Source organism: Pseudorca crassidens, chromosome 21 (assembly GCF_039906515.1).
Source record: "Pseudorca crassidens isolate mPseCra1 chromosome 21, mPseCra1.hap1, whole genome shotgun sequence".
Classification (NCBI taxonomy): domain Eukaryota; kingdom Metazoa; phylum Chordata; class Mammalia; order Artiodactyla; family Delphinidae; genus Pseudorca; species Pseudorca crassidens.
The window spans coordinates 5258285-5273192 of NC_090316.1; the positions used below are offsets into that span (position 1 = coordinate 5258285).

Sequence of the window (14908 nt, forward strand, 5' to 3'; positions counted from 1 at the left end):
CAAAAGAAAGGCACTCCCAGTGGTCTGGAAGGAACAGGCAAAGCGTGGGGTGGCTCAGGTCTCCTATCAGGTTCACGGGATCTCGCATTCCAACCTCAAAACAGGCAGGCGCCTACCCTGCGTGGTAACAGACTGCCTGGCACGATGGAGTGGGACGGGATGGGCGATCAGCTCTCCGGGGTCGGGTGGGGCTGGGGCGCCTGCAGGAGGCCGGTCTCACCTTGCCGTCGGAGGCGCACTGAGCGGCGGGCTTGTCGGGGGTCAAGGCCAGACCCGCTTCCTGCAGCAGCTCCTGGTCCTCCTCAGGGATGCCTGTGTCCTGCTGGATCCGGGCCTGCAAGCTAGGCAGACTCTCGTCCTCTGCCACGGGGTAGGTGTGAATGGTGCCCGTGACCATGTTCAAGACGTGAACCAGCTGCAACGCAACCCAGGACAAACCACCTGACACTCCCGCTTGCTGGCCTGGATCCTCTGCTATTCCCCACACCTCCCAGCCTCCCAGAGGCCCGGCCTGGGGAGGAAGGCCAGCGCTGGGCCACACACAGGGGTCTTCCCACTCCTGTCCGTCCACAGCTACGACCTCGCGACCCACAACAGTCAGCAAGGGGTCCCATCATCCTCTCATGTGGAGATGCCCTCATGGGAGCCTGCGTTTGCCCACTGGTCGGGCAGCCGATGGCTCGCAGCCTTGGGCTAACTTGGCGTAGCTCACCTTCAAGTTTAAGATGTCGTCCAGGGCCTTAAAGCAGCCATTGGGCCCGTAGACGGGGTCGGTGCCCCTCTGTCGGGGGTGCCACATCAGCATCAGCTGCAGCCACTTCTCCAGCCGCTGGGCCAGGACGCTGAGAAGAGGGGGCCGCGTGCGTGTGTGTGTGTGTGCGCGCGCGCGTGCGTATGGGCCCAGAGCCAGCCTCAGGGCCCCGCGTGGGAACTGAAAGGCACTCACACCTCACACGCACGTGACCATCACGCAGACGGGGCCAAAGTGATCCCTGAGGATGAACTAACCTGAGGAAGGACGAGCCTTTCCAACAAAACGACTCACTCAGGCACTCACCCCTCCCGGATCCACGCCAACACCCTCACATCAGGGCGTCCTGGCAGATGGCTGTGGGAGAACCTCAGGAAGCTTCCTATGTGCTTCCCAGGCCCGCCCCACCTCAGGAGAACCGCCCACACAGTCCAGACCCCTCGCTGCCGATTCGCTTTGTCGGTCACCCCGGTGACCCCTCGGGGGGTCCACATGACAAAGTTCTCACTTCTCCCGGCCCGGCGGGGCCCTGCCGGCACCCTCAGAGGCCCTTGCCACGCCCCCAAGAAAGCCCTGCAGAGGCCAGCACCACTACAAGCTGCCTCTCCTGGGCCCACCCCCACCCCCCATCTTTCCCCATGCCTGTCCTGCACGTCTTTCCAGATTCTTCCAGAAAGTTCCAGCCCACCCAGTCATCCTGCGCAGCTAGTCCGCTCGGTACCTCTCTCCCCATCCTCCAAACACTCATGGTCACTGTGCTCCGTGCTCCTCAGCTGTGTGTGGCCGCCTGGCAGTTTTCCTCTGTACTAGCCCCCAATTCTGATAGGATTACCTGACTGCTAATATTCTGGCTCTAAGACCAGACGGCAGTGCCTGTTCAAACCGCAAAGGTTTGTTTGTTGACAGTAACACACGATTAGGCTGCAGGCAAAGAGAAATAACGCAATCCCCTGGCGGTCAAAGGCTTACAGCTGACCAGAAGGTAAACCCTCTGCAAAACCAAATGTCACACGAGGTAGAAGCTTCTTGGAGTGATGAAAGGTACAGGTTGCTGTGTGAATTCGGGAAGGAGAAGACTTCTAGATGGGGTCGGGGGGGAAGGCGTTCTAAGTTTAACACTGCGATAGACTATGCCAGGTGCCGGCCACAGCAGGATGTCCCGATGTCAGAGCTACCAGGACGTCGGCTCTGACATCCATTTCTAAAACAGGAAGGACACGACGCGGAGGGGAAGGCCTGGGGCCGTACCTGTTGAGGTTGCTCGGGTGGGGTAACGAGCTGGAGAACTTCACGGCTCCGTTCAGGTCCTCACTAACCACAATGTCCATCTCACTCTTCTGCCGGACTTTGGAGTGCCTGCGGACGCAGGGCCTGGTCTGTCACGCTGCTTGTGATGACCCTGCATCACCCAGCAGCCAACAGCCCCTCTACACCGGTAGCCTTCCACCTGACAACTGGACGGGATGCCCCCAGGTCACTAGTCAACCCCTTGGGATGCCGGCCAGTGCGTCTGCGTCCTGCTAGGATGCTTCTGCGAGAGTTTAAGGCCGTCAGTACTGCCCAGTGAGTGTCAATGACCTCCAGGCTTGTACTGCTGATGCCTGGCCTCACCTTGGCTCATCCTTATCTTTCTTCTACTTTTCATCAAACACAAAACTCTCACGTTTTGGTAGAGGATGAAATTAGGACGTGCACACCAAGATCACTGCATGAGGATCCTGTTCACGTGAAACCTGCACGCACCACACACTTCCCTCTTAATGCATGTGGCTAAGCGTTACTTCTGATGGTGAATGAACAGTTACATTTCCCAACTTAGAGACCCTTCTGATGTATCTGAAATAGTATTTGAAGGAAGCAAATTTTTAAACTGGTTTCAAATCTTCTCGGTGACAAGGGTGATGACGTAAGTCTGAATAATGCTTCACAGATAACCAAGCACTGACTGTGAACATGCCCTTCTCTGCCCGATGACCCCATGTGGTAGATGGTTTTCAGCCACCCATTCAGCGGTAAGGAAGTGAAGATCAGGTGACCTGCCCAAGGTCACACCACCGGGGCCTCAGATCCAAAGTCTGGTGCTCCTTCTACTCTGTCTAAATGTCTATATCCTTCCTTTTCAAAAACACGTAAGAAATTCAAATGCAAAATGCTTTAGCCCTGAAGCCTCACTGGCGAGGGGTGAACCGGACCATGTGGAGCACACGTAGCCTGGAAGAGCTGGGGTCCAGCTGGAACCTGCCTGCTCTACGTCAGGCTGTCATTACACACAATGGGATGGTCCTCTGACAGAAACTCGGTCTGTCAACGGGAAACCACAGATAAAGAAAAGGACACAGTAAGTGAAATGCTCACTGCTTAGGCCGGTCCTAAAATGTACTTCACAGTAGCTCAGTGACAGGATAATAAAGCTCAAATTGCATTTGTCCTGAAATTACTATCTACCTGCCATTTGAGATGAGAGTGAAATTGCTAAAGCTGCCTGAGGCATTACAAGGCAGACAAGACAGACACGTCTCACAGCTACTAGGTTTCAGAGATGTCCACCTGCAAGTGGTCACCCGGCCTCCCAGCTCCGTACAAGAGGCTGGCTCTGCAGACAAAAAACTTACTATGAAGATGCCAAGCCATTAGAGATAGCTTCAAATAGCATTTCTTCTTCTAGTTCTAATGGACTTTAACTCATCTTGTTATAAATAATGGAAACGCTCGACATTTGAACTGAAAAGAATGCAGTAATTCCTTGGTTAGTTAAAAACACTATAGATGTACAGAAATTTAAAGTTTTTGTCATGATGGTTACATGATAAGGTGTGACTCTAATGTAATGAGCTAATTCAACACTCCAGAACCCAGCTCAGGAGTGCTGCCTCTTCTAAAGTCAGTCCCCACAGGAGGGCACTCTCTGCCATGTCACCAGGCTCCTCAGGAGCTGGGACCATGCCTGGTTCATCTCTTCCAGTGTCTGGCATGTGAACGGTGACTGAACTGGACCGCGTCACACAAAACTACTCTTCTGGAATTGATTTCAAAGGCTACATCTTAGACTTATAAATAAACAATCTCATGATGTAAGTACCTGTCCTTTGAAAAAGTCAATGTTTTCGCTACTTCCAGAAAGATACTGAGAAACGTGACAACAGCCAGTGTGGACCCACAAAGGGGCAGCTTCGTACGTTCCTGGTGGAAACGTTATTTATACAAACTTTCTGTGGAGCAATTTGTTAGTGCACATGGAAGACCTTTAAAATGCGGATAATCTTTGATCTGTTGATCCCATTGCTAGGAATTTATCCCAGGGAAATAACTGCAGACATACAAGGATTTCCCTACAATGATGTTATTCTTGGTGTTATTTTAAGAAGTAAAAATTATAAACCACTGATTCTTCCACTAATGGGGAACAGGTTAAACCAACTACAGTGGAACAGCAAACAGACGTGACAAAGAACACGGAAAAACAGAAAGCATTTTCGGTAGCAAGTTTGAGAGGCAGGTTCTATGAGAGTACGTAGGGTAACCTACTTTGTTTTTTAAATAAACACAGGCACAATGAAGAATCTGGAGACACAGAGATATGTTCACAGCAGTTGGAGGAAATTCTCAGTGTAAAAATCCTGGAAGAGCACGTACAGGGCAGTGTGCATATTACACTGTCACTGAGGTAAAATGGGGCGGCATACATAAATGAGTTAACAAACAGGTACATGCCCATTTGCTTGTACACGTACAAGACATCCTCAGAGGTGGACCCAAGATCAAAAGGACCAAATGCCTGTGGGGAGGAACCATGACTTTTCACTTTTATACTCTGAAGTTTGAACCACATGAACTTACCACTGCTCCAAAAAATAAAAACTGGAGATAAAAAAATAATGTTGAACAACAGTAGCATCATTTCAATTAGTGTGTGGTCTCTCAAGGAATCATTTTGAATGAATCCTAACTGATTTAGGGGGATGTTAGTTTTTAAATGATGCATTTCAGTAATGGTTAACTTTTATGTATGCAATGAACCACACGTTAGTATTATAATCAGAAAAGAAGTTTCAAAATACAGAGTAATTTTTAAAAACTTAATTGTATCCTTTGACTTTTTTTATTAGAAAATCTTTTTGGAAATGTATTCAGTTCACATTTTAAGCCACTTTTTGACGCTTTTAAAAACAGTAAAATTTGTCAACAATAAATTTTCATGTAAATACAGCTCATAATTTGTCATGTGAACATGCTATTTGTTTGTTTACCAATGCACAGTGTTTTCAGTGTAAGCGTACACTACACACACACTCTGTAAACACAATGACCTCCTGCCCTGCACAGAGCAGTCATTTACACAGTATTGGATTTAAAGCTGTTAAGGTTCAGAATCCAGGTTGACACTTAACAACCTTCCATCTTTCCAGGCTTTTGGAGCTCAGACTGCCCACGTGCCAGGTCTTAACGGGACTTCCTCTGGGTGAGAGGTCACAGGTGTCTTAGGCCCAGCCTGGGGCGCCCAGTGAGACAGCACAGGTGAGGTGACATCTGACAAAGACAGGGGCACACTCCCCGCTTTGGGCGGCCGGCCCGCCCCAAGCCCTCACTCACCACTGCACGGGCTGCCAGTTGGGCAGGAAGGGCCGGAAGCCCGTGATACACTCGAAGGCCAAGGTGCCGAAGCTCCAGTAGTCCACGGTCACCGTGTACTTCTGCTGCTCTAGCAGCTCAGGGGCCTGTGGTGACAATGTGGGGACATACCTGAGCTGCTCCCCATCTGAGGGTTTACCACAGAGGGGGGCACCCAGCCTCTTATCGTGCCCCATGCTCCCTGGGCCCCGCTCCAGGTGAGGAGGTGACCACGTGTTCAGCAGGTGGTACCGAACATCTCTCTGGACCTCATTCAGTCCCGGTGCTGAAACAAGGGCCTGGGGGTATTTTAGGTGAACTGGGGTGCAGCGTGTATCCTTTTCCCAGCACTGTGCAGGGAGGGGAAGACAGGGCACGGACAACAAAGGAAAGTGATCCCGGCCATGCACACCCATTCACAGCACACGCACTGCATGCCAGCTGGTCCCCTAAAGTGGTGAGGTCCACAGCATGCGGTCGGACAGCGGGATGGATTGTTGCAGTCAGGTAGGAAAGGCCAGATGCATGGCCACTGCCCAAGCAGAGAGGCTGGGACAACCAAGGAAAGCTTCCCAGCACAGGTGGGACGGGAACGGATCAGAGGGCCTCAGGGCAGACAGCCCAGAAAGGACCATGACAAGCGAAGGCGTGGAGGCAGGACTGAGCACAGGCTGGCTGGAGGCATGACACTCATGGAGGACCACGGAGTCCAAACCAAGAGGAAAAGCGTGGGGACGCACAGGTCAGCCTCTGTGTCTGGTTACGGCCAGAAGTTTTAGGTCCGCAAGTGAACAATCTGGCCGAGCATCCTTGTCAGAGCCTGGGGTCCTCACTAACTGCTGCTGAGCTGACGAGGGGTCCAGAGGACACCGGGCAGGACCCACAGGGTCACGTTATGTGGACACACGTGCTGAGTCACAGCCCCGAGTCCCCGCTCTGAATCCTCTACTCCCCAGGGCAGGTGATAAACCGGCAGTCCACTGCCTGGTTGGGGGGTTAGTGGGAAGTATGGATACGCTCAAAAGGACCTCAATAATTGCTTTCTCTCTTTCTGTATGAGAACCACATAGGATAATTAAGCTCGTCGAGCCCAGTGGCTTTCAACCTTTTTTTGTTTTTCTTTTTTAAATTGTAGACTCCTTTAATCAACATGTACTGGTTATCATCTGCAAACAATCTATTACCAAGTTCTGCCCGGTCTCTTCCAGGCATTTCTTGAACCATCCTCTACATCCTCAAGGCCCTCCACCAGCTCGGACCAGCTCAGTACAACAGCCTCCTTACCACTCACCCACTACCTGCAATTCACCCTCCACGCTGTACCAAGCATGGTCTCTTCAAAAGGTAAACCCAATCCCTCTCACACTGAGAAACCTTCCACGTCTCTCCAGAGGCTTCAGGATAAAGTTTAAAATCTCTAACCCAGCCAACAAGGCTTTGAATAATCTGTCCTCTACCTCTCTCTCCAGCCTCAACTCGAGATACCCTCTTCCTTCTTCTCTGGCTCCTGCCACACCTTCTGGTCTCCCATGTCCTATCCCTTTACCTGGAACTTCCTCTCTCTCCCCCTCCCCCAGTCCCCCTTTCCCCCACTCATCCTTCAGGTCCCAGACCAGGCTAGGTCTTCCTAAAATATATTCTCATAACACCCTGCACTTTCCCTTTGCAGTATTTATCACAATTGTAATTTCTTCATTATTTGTGTATCAGGGTGATGCCTGCTTTCCTCCTAAACTCTAAAACTACACTTGACCAATATTTCTTGGATGAATGAGTGACTCAAATAGAACCGCAGTATTAAGACCAAATAACAAAAAGAAAGGGTGGGAGCTCGAAGCTTAGCCCTCTCTCCTCCATGGCCCCCGAGATGCTGCGTGGAAACTGAGGCCCCTACAGACCAGCAAGAACCTGGTTTAAACCCTTTGTCCTCAGACAAAATACTGCAGCATGAGAGGTTATGGGACTCGTACGAGGGCCTGGGAGCACAGCCCTTCTGATATGAGAAGATGACCACATCCCTCCATAAGGCCTCTGCTAGCAAAACGTGCTGACTTGAATGGATTATGAGTCTGACCTCATACAACCGTTCCTAGGCACCCAGGAAACATCCAAGAGCCAGCAAACTTAGATGGCAGAAGGCAAGGATGGAGGAAGAGCCCCACAGACACAGCCATCGGACAGAAACTGACACACAAACATGGAAACCCCGTCTCTTACCAGGTACTGCAGGGTCCCCACAAAGGAAGTGCACAGACTGCCCTGGTCCAGCTCCTTGGCATATCCTAGGTCAATAATTTTGTGTATTAACTGAAAAAAAAGGGAGGAGAAACCTGACGGTTATGAGAGTATACTGTCCTTCAAGAATTCTGGATGTCTCTGTTAGAGCAGAGGATATTTCTGAATTTCCAATCCCAAGACCCTAAGTTCCAAAGGACCACCAAATACACAGGAGAATGCCCTAGACATGGTAGCTTTAGGCAAAAGAAAACAATGTAAAAACGCCAGGCACATGTTCTCCCTTGCTCTGCAACCAACTGCCAGAGGAAGGTCAAAATTAGCAGACCACGCAGCAGCCCTCAGGACTGCTAAACCTAGACACAAAGGACCAGGCCAGCTCCTTCCCAGTAAATACCTTTAGTTCTCAAATCTTAGAACTGACAGGAATGAGCGTGAACTGGGCCAAAGGTGAGAGCTAGGACAGGCGTGGGTCACACCTAGGATGCTGGAGGAAGTTGCGTGGAAGAGGTCAGACAGTCCGTGAGCTGAGTGACTGCATCCCACTCAGCTGGGCCCCTGCCCATCACCCAGCTGAACAAACAAGGCCAGGAAGAGCACAGGGCCAAGCCCTGCGGGGAGGTTACCCCACAGCCAAGCGGCGGGGCCCCGGAAAAGGTCCCTGAGAGCTCTGGGGAAACTGCGGGCTGGACCAGGCCCCATGGGCAGGTGGCAGCTCCAAATGCCTCCTCTCAGCCACGCCCAGAACCAGCTCATAGATGGACTCCCTGTCAGCTTCAAAAGCTGAGGCTCTCAAACAGACGGAAAAGAAAGCCCATTTCCAAGAAGTGCAAGTCCCAGAGGCTGGGGGTGTCAGCTGGAAGACAAACATTATTTTTCTTATCAGATTCCTGCAACTTGGATGACTAACAATGTGGTCCATTCAAACCTGCCTCAATCTGCAAGTGAGAACTTTTCGCGGAATTTCGTTTCAAATCAAAAAGCATTCCCGGAGAATCAAAGCAAATATGTGAGCAAAGAAACGCAAACACACAAAGCGGGTTCCTCCCCCGCCCAGCTGCCACCCGTCCTCCCCAGGCCCTGGAGGGTCACTCACTCTCTGTTCCCCTTGCTGCAGGACGATGTTTTCTGGCTTTAGATCCCGATGGATGATCCTGTTTTCGTGAAGGTATCTAAGTGCAGAGGCTGACAGGGTGGAAAGGGGAGTGAGTTTTCGTTAAGCCTGGACAATGCTTTTCACTTGGAATCGCGTACCCAGTGAAAGATGATTACCGCGTGCCCCCGACACACACCCTGACTCGGTGCAGGGGATCACAGTGGAGGGACGGGGACCGGCAGACACCCCTCCGGTGAAGGGAAGGGGACCCAGCTACATGAGCAGAACTTGGACCAGCACCAGAATCTGCCTCGTTCACGCAAAGAACTCTGAGCCTTCCACCCACGAGGTCACCAACTCCAGTCTTGAGCAGCGGTTCTCAAACTGCACTGCCTGGACCTGCAGCATGCAGACTTGTTAGAAATGCAAAACCCTTGGGTCCCAATCCAGACGAAGTGAATCAGAAACCTGGGGGTTACCCCACAATCTGTGTTTTACCAAGCCCTCCAGGTGATGCTGATAAAGATTGAGAAGGGGAACTCCTCTGGTCTAGAGGCTCAAAAAAAATCTAAGTTCTGCTGGGCAGGTAAGGGAGAAGGGCCCTCTGGGCAGAGAGCACTTGGTCATCTGCTGTAGAGTCCGCAGGGCAGAGATGGCTCCAAGGAAGAAGTGGGGGCTCTGGAAGGAGAGAATGGGGGCACCTTCAATACATCTGACAGTCCAACGTGTGCCTGTTATGCGCCCCGTTCTCTGCTGGGTTCTGAGGGACATAAAATCAGGGAGGGCATGGTCCCCAACTTTAAAGGGCTCAGAATCTAGCTGGCAAGGAAGGAGCCTGCACAACCTGGCTGTGAAGTCACTTGATACCACAGCTTCTGCCGTGAAGAGCAAACATGACTATGCGACTGACCCAGGATGGCCAAGGCTACGACTCCAAGCAGGACGTGATTTTTACCCCTAAGAGAGGTTTAATAACTTCAACAGAAGTCCTAACAACCTGTACTACAAAAGAAAAAAATGAAGAAGTATTGGAAAGAGATAAAATTACCTTTAATTGGAAATGATCTGACTCTATGCCAGGAAGACAAACTGGGGAAAATTTAGTAAGTTGTCTGGAAGCAAAACAAGTATATACAAATCAATAGTTTTTCTCCCTGTCATAGATCCAGTTGAAAGGAAAAAGAAAATAAAATCCCATTCACATTAGCAACAAAAATTCTAAAACACCACGGGATAAATTTAGCAAAAAAAGTAGTGTCATGTGAGGAAAACTATATGGCATAAAGAAAAGCAATACAAATAACATAAAGAGGTTTTAAAAGTTCATGGCAACTATGGAAAAGAGTACGGAGGCTCCTTAAAAACCTCAAAATAGAGTTACCATATGATCCAGCAGCCCCACTCCTGGGCACTTACCCGGAAAAGACAAAAACTCTAATTCAAAAAGATTCATGCACTCCAGGGGACTTCCATGGTGGCACAGTGTTTAAGACTCCGTGCTCCCAATGCAGGGGGCCCGGGTTCGATCCCTGGTCAGAGAACTAGATCCCACGTGCATGCTGCAACTAAGAGCTCACATGCCACGACTAAGGAGCCGGCGAGCCACAACTAGAGTCCACCTGCTGCAACTAAGACCCGGTGCAACCAAATAAATTAAAAAACAAACAAAAAGATACATGCACCCCAATGTTCACAGCAGCACTATATACAATAGCTAAGACATGGAAGTGACCTAAGTGTCCACTGACAGACGAATGGATAAAAAAGATGTGGTACATATATACAATGAATACTACTCAGACATAGAAAAGAATGAAATAACACCATTTGCAACCACATGGATGGAACCGCAGCCACATGGATGGAAACAGAGATTATCACAGTAAGTGAAATAAGTAGAAAGGTAAAGAGAAAGATAAATATCATATGATATCACTTATATGTAGAATGTAAAAACTTATTTACAAAACAGAAATTGACTCACAGACATGGAAAAGAAATGGTTACCAAAGGGAAAGGCGGGGGGAGGGGGGATAAATTAGGAGGTTGGGATTAATAGAGACACACTACTATATATAAAACAGATAAACAACACGGACCTACTGTATAGCACTGGGAACTCTATTCAGTATCCTGTAATGAACTACAGTGGAAAGGAATCTGGAAAAGAATGTGTGTATAACTGACTCGCTTTGCTGTACACTTGAAATACTGTAAATCAACTACACTTCAATTAAAAAAAAAAGAAAGAAAGCTTGATGGCAAAAGACACTATACACAAAGCAAAAGACCAAAAAAAGGGAAAAAAATATCTGCGGCACATATGCCAAAAAGCATATACCTAACAGACAAAAGCTACTACAAATCAATAAAAAAGCAACCCAGATGTTAGGGTAGCAAGAAAACTTTTGTTTTTCCTTTTTTGAACCTCTATTTTTCAGAATCATAATGTTATGTTACTTTTCTAATGAAAAAAAATACATAGCTTTTTACTTTAAAGGAACATAAAAAAACAAAGAGGTGGGTTAGATAGGTGGCTCCAAAGTTTTTGGATTCAGACCAGTAGAACTAAGAATAAAAATTGAGGATGGGGTCCAAGAGAAGATTACTATATTTCTATTCTGCGAGGTTAAGTTCATCTAAAAATAATAAATACTATCTATTTTATTTTATTTATTCTATATTATTTAGTAATTAATAATGTAAAAAAGGAAAGACCATTTTAACACATACACACAAAGAAAGCAACCCAGTAGAAAAAAGGGCAAAGAACAAGTGAAGCGGTAACTTACAGGAGTAGAAATGAAACGCAAACCGTGAACAATTATGCAATTATGCACAAAGTCGCTCAAGCTTACTGGCCGTCCACAAAGTGCACATTAAAGCAACACTGAGGGACTTCCTTGGTGGCGCAGTGGTTGATAATCTGCCTGCCAATGCAGGGGACACAGGTTCGATCCCTGGTCCGGGAAGATCCCACATGCCGCGAAGCAACTAAGCCCGTGCGCCACAACTACTGAGCCTGTGTTCTAGAGCCTGTGAGCCACAACTACTGAGCCTGCGTGCCACAACTACTGAAGCCCACATGCCTGTAGCCCGTGCTCTGCAACAAGAGAAGCCACTGCAATGAGAAGCCCGCACACCACATCGAAGAGTAGTCCTCGCTCTTCGCAACTAGAGAAAGCCCGCGTGCAGCAACGAAGACCTAATGCAGCCAAAAATAAATAAATAAATTTATTTTAAAAATAAATAGATAAACACGCAACTTCCATCTTCTCGGGGATGTTCCATCCGCACATTAAGTCAAATCGCAAAACCTCTCCTTAAATCTGCCCCTTTTTCTTTTTTTTTTTAATAAATTTATTTATTTGTTTTGGCTGCATTGGGTCTTCGCTGCTATGCGCAGGCTATTCTCTAGTTGCGGTGAGCGGGGGCCACTCTCTGTTGTGGTGCACGGGCCTCTCATTGAGGTGGCCTCTCTTGTTACGAAGCACGGGCTCCAGGCATGCCGGCCTCAGTAGTTGTGGCACGTGGGCCCAGTTACTCCGTGACATGTGGGATCCCCCCGGACCAGGGCTCGAACCCATGTCCCCCACATTGGCAGGCAGACTCCCAACCACTGTGCCACCAGGGAAGTCCCTAAATCTGCCCTTTTAAACCCAGCCTTTGACCATAGAGTTTCAACATTTCACACCTGTTCCTTCTTTTCTTTTGTTTCATAACTGGGTACAGTGATTGGCTTAGGTCCAACAAACGTCCAAATGAAGGAACACATTCGCTGCTTTCAAAGTGTGCCTCACCAAATCCCCCCAAACATTGTTCTCGGTTACAGTAACTTTTAAAAGACATGCTTCTTATCAGCACTTTCATTTTTATTTTACTAATCTTTATTAAAGAATCAAAGCAACGTGTAATAACCAGTACTAATAATTGCACAGACACGACATTGCACACAGGGATGCTGCCACTGCTGCATGTGAACGAGCGGCCAGCGGAAGCACCGTGTGGGGAGACCGGGCATGCCTGCTCAGTGACTGAGTCACAAAGGCCTGCTTGGGTATGTGACACAGTGTCAGGGTGTAATACATAAAGGCGTGGGTCAGTTTGTTCAAGAGCAGGATATACGAACATTGAAACTCACTGTATTCAGAGGAAGTAGGAACACAGACTAAGGCAAGGCCTCTGAAGTTAGATGTGAACCTCTCAGAGCCAGTGACACGGGGCACAAGCAGGGGAGGTGTCCCAAGAAGCTCAGGGAGGGCAATCAGATCACACGGAGAGCGCTGCTCTCGACACTGCAAAGATTGAGAGTTGTCATCAGGTCTTTAGGGAGGACAGAGGGCAAGCTGGTGGCCAAGCCAGTGATCACTATTAACAGCTGTCTATTTTTATGCTTAAGCAACTGTACATGACAAACTTGAGTCCTCATTTCGGGGGAGTCATTTATTCTCAAATGCTTTTTTGTCAACTTAATAAAGGCCGGAATTTAAAAATCCTATAGGTGTTGTTATACACGGTTTCTTGGACCGAGTGAAACGGTCAAAACCTTGATGGGCAGGAACTCTTAGACAGCTCCCCTTACGGGATCAGTCCTTAAAAGGCTTAGTTCAGTCTGACGGTGCCCTGTTTTACACAATGGTACCTCAGGAGAGTGTCATGAATTGTAATTGTCTCAAGCCAAGAGAATCTAATTTGATTTCAGTTGGATGGAACCTAAGAATTTGAGATGAAGAACAACACCTTTGTGTCTGAAAGTTTCTTAAAAATCGAAGCCCCTAACAACAGAGGTACTACAAGCGTATAGAAATGGAAAAGCACACCACAAAGCAGAAAAGCCTGCAGGTTAATTTCTCATGTTCCAGTGATAGAAAAGTGTTGCCAAGCAGTACTCCGTGTGAACTTTTTTACACCACGCAGTGGCATTTCCTAGGACAGACGCTGCTCGGAGGGGTCCGTATCTGCCCCCTCCTGCTGTCCTTGTCAGGAACAGCACCCAGGTCTGGACCCCAGCTTTCTCTCAGCTCAAGAGGGAGACACAGACATTATAACTGAAGACGGTGGCACTCCTGGAGTTCTTACTGATGAGCCAGAATCCCAAACCACACTCCACAAATTAGGGAACAGACAGGACCAGCTAGACTCCCGTGTCGAGAAACAGCTGTGTAAGGATCGTGTCCATGAAGCCTAGTGACCATACCCTGAACTGAAAGAGATTACTAAGCTCTCTTGAGAATATTGTTGCTCAGGATACAGTCCTGAGCAACAATGGAAGAAATGGAAAGATAAATGGACCAGAGAGCTGACGCAGAGATTAGAAGGGAAAGAAAAGACAATTACCAGTTGGTGGTCTGAGTCAGCAGTGCGGGAGAAGGGCAAGAGGACATTCGTTCACACAATAAAAACTGGCCGCATGCCTACTATGTGCCAGTCACTTTGGTGTCACTGGGCTTTCCAAGCAAAACAGGCTGGAAGGCCAAGTGCAGACATGTGGAGATTTAGTCCAGCTAATGGTTTCTTGGCTAAAAGAGCCCCTATGACTCATCAGCAAGGTAGCAAGGCAGGCATACCAAGTGCTGAGAGAAAAGTGCAAAATCATTCTCTCATTCATTCAACCATCCTCAGGAAGTGTCTTCATACATAAGTGTGCCAGGTGTTGTCAAAAATGTGCCACTGGATCGAACCGTTTTCTTCACTTACTGCACAAACAGTCTGGTCGATGGGCCCCAAACCCAGAAGTCAGTCCTTACTGTCAAGGACAGGCAGAGGTCACATAACAATAGCAGGGAAACCAAGTCCTGAGTGGAGGAGGCCACGAGGGCACAAGAATCCCGAAAGCGAGACCCACTGTGCTCGCCAGGCCAGGGCGCTCCCCACGGAGTGGCAGGTCGAAAGCGCAGGGTCGTGGGGAGGGGCCGGAGCGCATTCTAAAAAGGAGCGTGTGGACAAAGGCTCGCAGGGGGATAGAAAAGTGGGTCTTGAAGTTGGCTAGAGGGGATCAGGAGAGATGGGAGGCTATGAGGTTTGGTCTTGATCTAGTGGTGGATTATGACGAAAGCATCCTTTCAGAAGCATTGAAAGATGGGTTAGGAAAATGGGAATAAGGACTCCAGGTAAGTGATGTGCTGCGACACTGAATGAGCAGAGGTGGTGGGAACAGAAAGGGAAAGTGCGATGCTCAGCACGAAGGAAAGGATGGAGACTCTTTTTTTTTTTTTTTT

At 48.7% G+C, this 14908-nt stretch overlaps 1 protein-coding gene across 4 annotated transcripts in view; it reads right to left on the reverse strand.

Annotated features, from left to right (window-relative positions):
* The window catches only part of IKBKB (inhibitor of nuclear factor kappa B kinase subunit beta), a 60809-nt gene that overhangs the window by 25986 nt on the left and 19915 nt on the right, over positions 1-14908 (reverse strand). For all 4 annotated transcript variants that reach the window (XM_067721890.1, XM_067721889.1, XM_067721887.1 and 1 more), the window contains exons 6-11: positions 8691-8779; positions 7577-7666; positions 5342-5466; positions 2000-2107; positions 713-842; positions 221-415 (exon numbers count right to left, since the gene is read on the reverse strand). In XM_067721890.1, coding sequence (XP_067577991.1) covers positions 221-415; positions 713-842; positions 2000-2107; positions 5342-5466; positions 7577-7666; positions 8691-8779 — 737 coding nt within the window. The remainder of the gene's footprint in view (positions 1-220; positions 416-712; positions 843-1999; positions 2108-5341; positions 5467-7576; positions 7667-8690; positions 8780-14908) is intronic.